The sequence below is a fragment of the Wasmannia auropunctata genome, unplaced genomic scaffold, assembly GCF_000956235.1.
Source record: "Wasmannia auropunctata unplaced genomic scaffold, wasmannia.A_1.0 LD289784.1, whole genome shotgun sequence".
Lineage (NCBI taxonomy): Eukaryota > Metazoa > Arthropoda > Insecta > Hymenoptera > Formicidae > Wasmannia > Wasmannia auropunctata.
The window spans coordinates 1-1,802 of record NW_012073106.1 but is presented as its reverse complement, the minus strand read 5'-3'; the positions used below and the strand labels follow the sequence as shown (position 1 = coordinate 1,802).

The 1,802-nt window shown below is 29.6% G+C and overlaps 1 protein-coding gene across 2 annotated transcripts; it reads left to right on the top strand.

The window, feature by feature from the left end:
* Nucleotides 1-92: 92 nt before the first annotated feature.
* LOC105461391 (proteasome assembly chaperone 4-like) lies at nt 93-1,389 on the top strand. 2 transcript variants are annotated; one of them, XM_011707886.1, is made up of 3 exons: nt 93-312; nt 764-1,014; nt 1,126-1,389. In XM_011707886.1, exons 2-3 carry the CDS (start codon nt 786-788, stop codon nt 1,182-1,184), a joined length of 288 nt encoding a protein of 95 aa, XP_011706188.1. In that variant the 5' UTR covers nt 93-312; nt 764-785; the 3' UTR covers nt 1,185-1,389. The 2 variants fall into 2 exon arrangements, with proteins under 2 accessions (XP_011706188.1, XP_011706187.1); XM_011707885.1 differs by having other exon boundaries at nt 94-312; nt 764-1,389.
* Nucleotides 1,390-1,802: the final 413 nt, after the last annotated feature.

The following is a 1,802-nucleotide window of genomic DNA, read 5'->3' as shown; positions in this document are numbered from 1 at the left end:
ATTTCGTGGACATTGGTTATGTAGTTCAATGTCCACGTTTTGTGGACATAGAGGCGCTGAAACCAGCTCAATCGCCCGTCCCAGCTAAATCGCGGGCATGGCCGCTCTCAGGATCCTCTCTGGTATGGTATACACAATTAACATAATTGAAGTCATGCAAAACACGGCACTTTAATACATTCTTTATACGTTTGTGTTAAGATGTGTTAAATAATTGGAAAATACTACGAATATAAGATTTGGCAGAGATAGAGAGAGAGAGAGAGAGAGAGAGAGAGAGAGAGAAAGAAAAGAAGATTAACTAAATATTTGGTAATTATTTATAACCTTCTCAATTGTTTGTAATTTTAGCTCTCCTCAACTTCAATATTGAAATTATGTTCATTCGACGCGTTTTTGTGCGAAATGAAAGAATCTAATAGAAAAAAAGTCGCACTTCCGCATAAAGCGACATATTAATCATTAATGTTGACTGTTTAGGTTAGAAAATATAAATGTGTCAAATAAGTATAATTTTATCGATATTGAAGATAACGAAGACTAAACTAAATAATTACAAAAGAAATTTATTAATATAGTTAACAAATTTAAATTTATAAAGAATGTTATTTTTTCAGAGTATATAATTTTATGGTATATTAACATATCAATATATAATGTGTATTGTTCTACTATGCTTACTTATTTATGCTTTTTGTTTTTTAATTTTATATTTTTATAATTTAGCTTAAAAGTTAATTATAGGTGACATGATTAATTGTAGGTGAAGCAACCAAAATAAAAGGATGGCAAGTACAGCTGAGAAAAAATCTGAAGTGAACTTACTACCATGCACCTTCAAATTTCACAATTTTGTTGCTAAAATCAGTGATATTAATATTAATTGTCAAGTAATAAAGATGGAAGATTGCTTGTATCTGTGGATTGGGGATTTCACTAATGGCAGCATGGGAGATCTATCCTTTGCTCTCACATCAAATCTTGAGAGACAGCCCATTTCGACCAAGATCATGGGTTCGTTTTCGGATGCAACATCCATGAATATGGCTAAGAGATTAAGCATGAAGTTTGGAAAACCAATATATGTTAGTTTTAATATAACTCCAAATAATATAACATTGCCAGGAATCGAAAGAAGAATCCAAGAGGAGTTCAAAACACATGCAGATCTATTAAGTTTTTGACTTTGATATTATTGATAAAAAGAAACTCTTGAAATATTTATTTGAATATAATTTTGTATACTGTACCTTTAATACTTGAAGTTATTTAATACTACTATTAATATGTAGAAATTTTGGATACGGAGGGTAATATGTTCACTATATTTATATGTGAAAACAAACTAGCAATTACTAGTTTATTAATAAAAAAAATAATCAAATACAATTTTTTATATTGATACTTTTAATTTTGTGAACGCATTGAGAGTGAATGAAATGTTAACGTGCAAGGGAGCAGATATATATATATTAAAAATATATACAAGGTGTTTCCGTATAAGTGGCCACCCCTTTTTATCTCGTAAACTAATAGAGATAGACCTAATAAATATATTAAATTAAACAGCTCTGACTAAATCTTATTGTAAGCATGCAGTGATCACTTAGAAATATTATCTGTTAGAGAGCGGAAAGACATGAACACATTAATTTTTGCATGGTAACGTGACAATTTTAATATAAAAGTTGTAGCGTTCTTTTTAACGAATACAACGATGTATGATATAACGAAATTATTTTACGAATTATAAGAGTTATTTTAGTTTAAAATTAGATCGGAAGAGCACACGTCTGAACTCC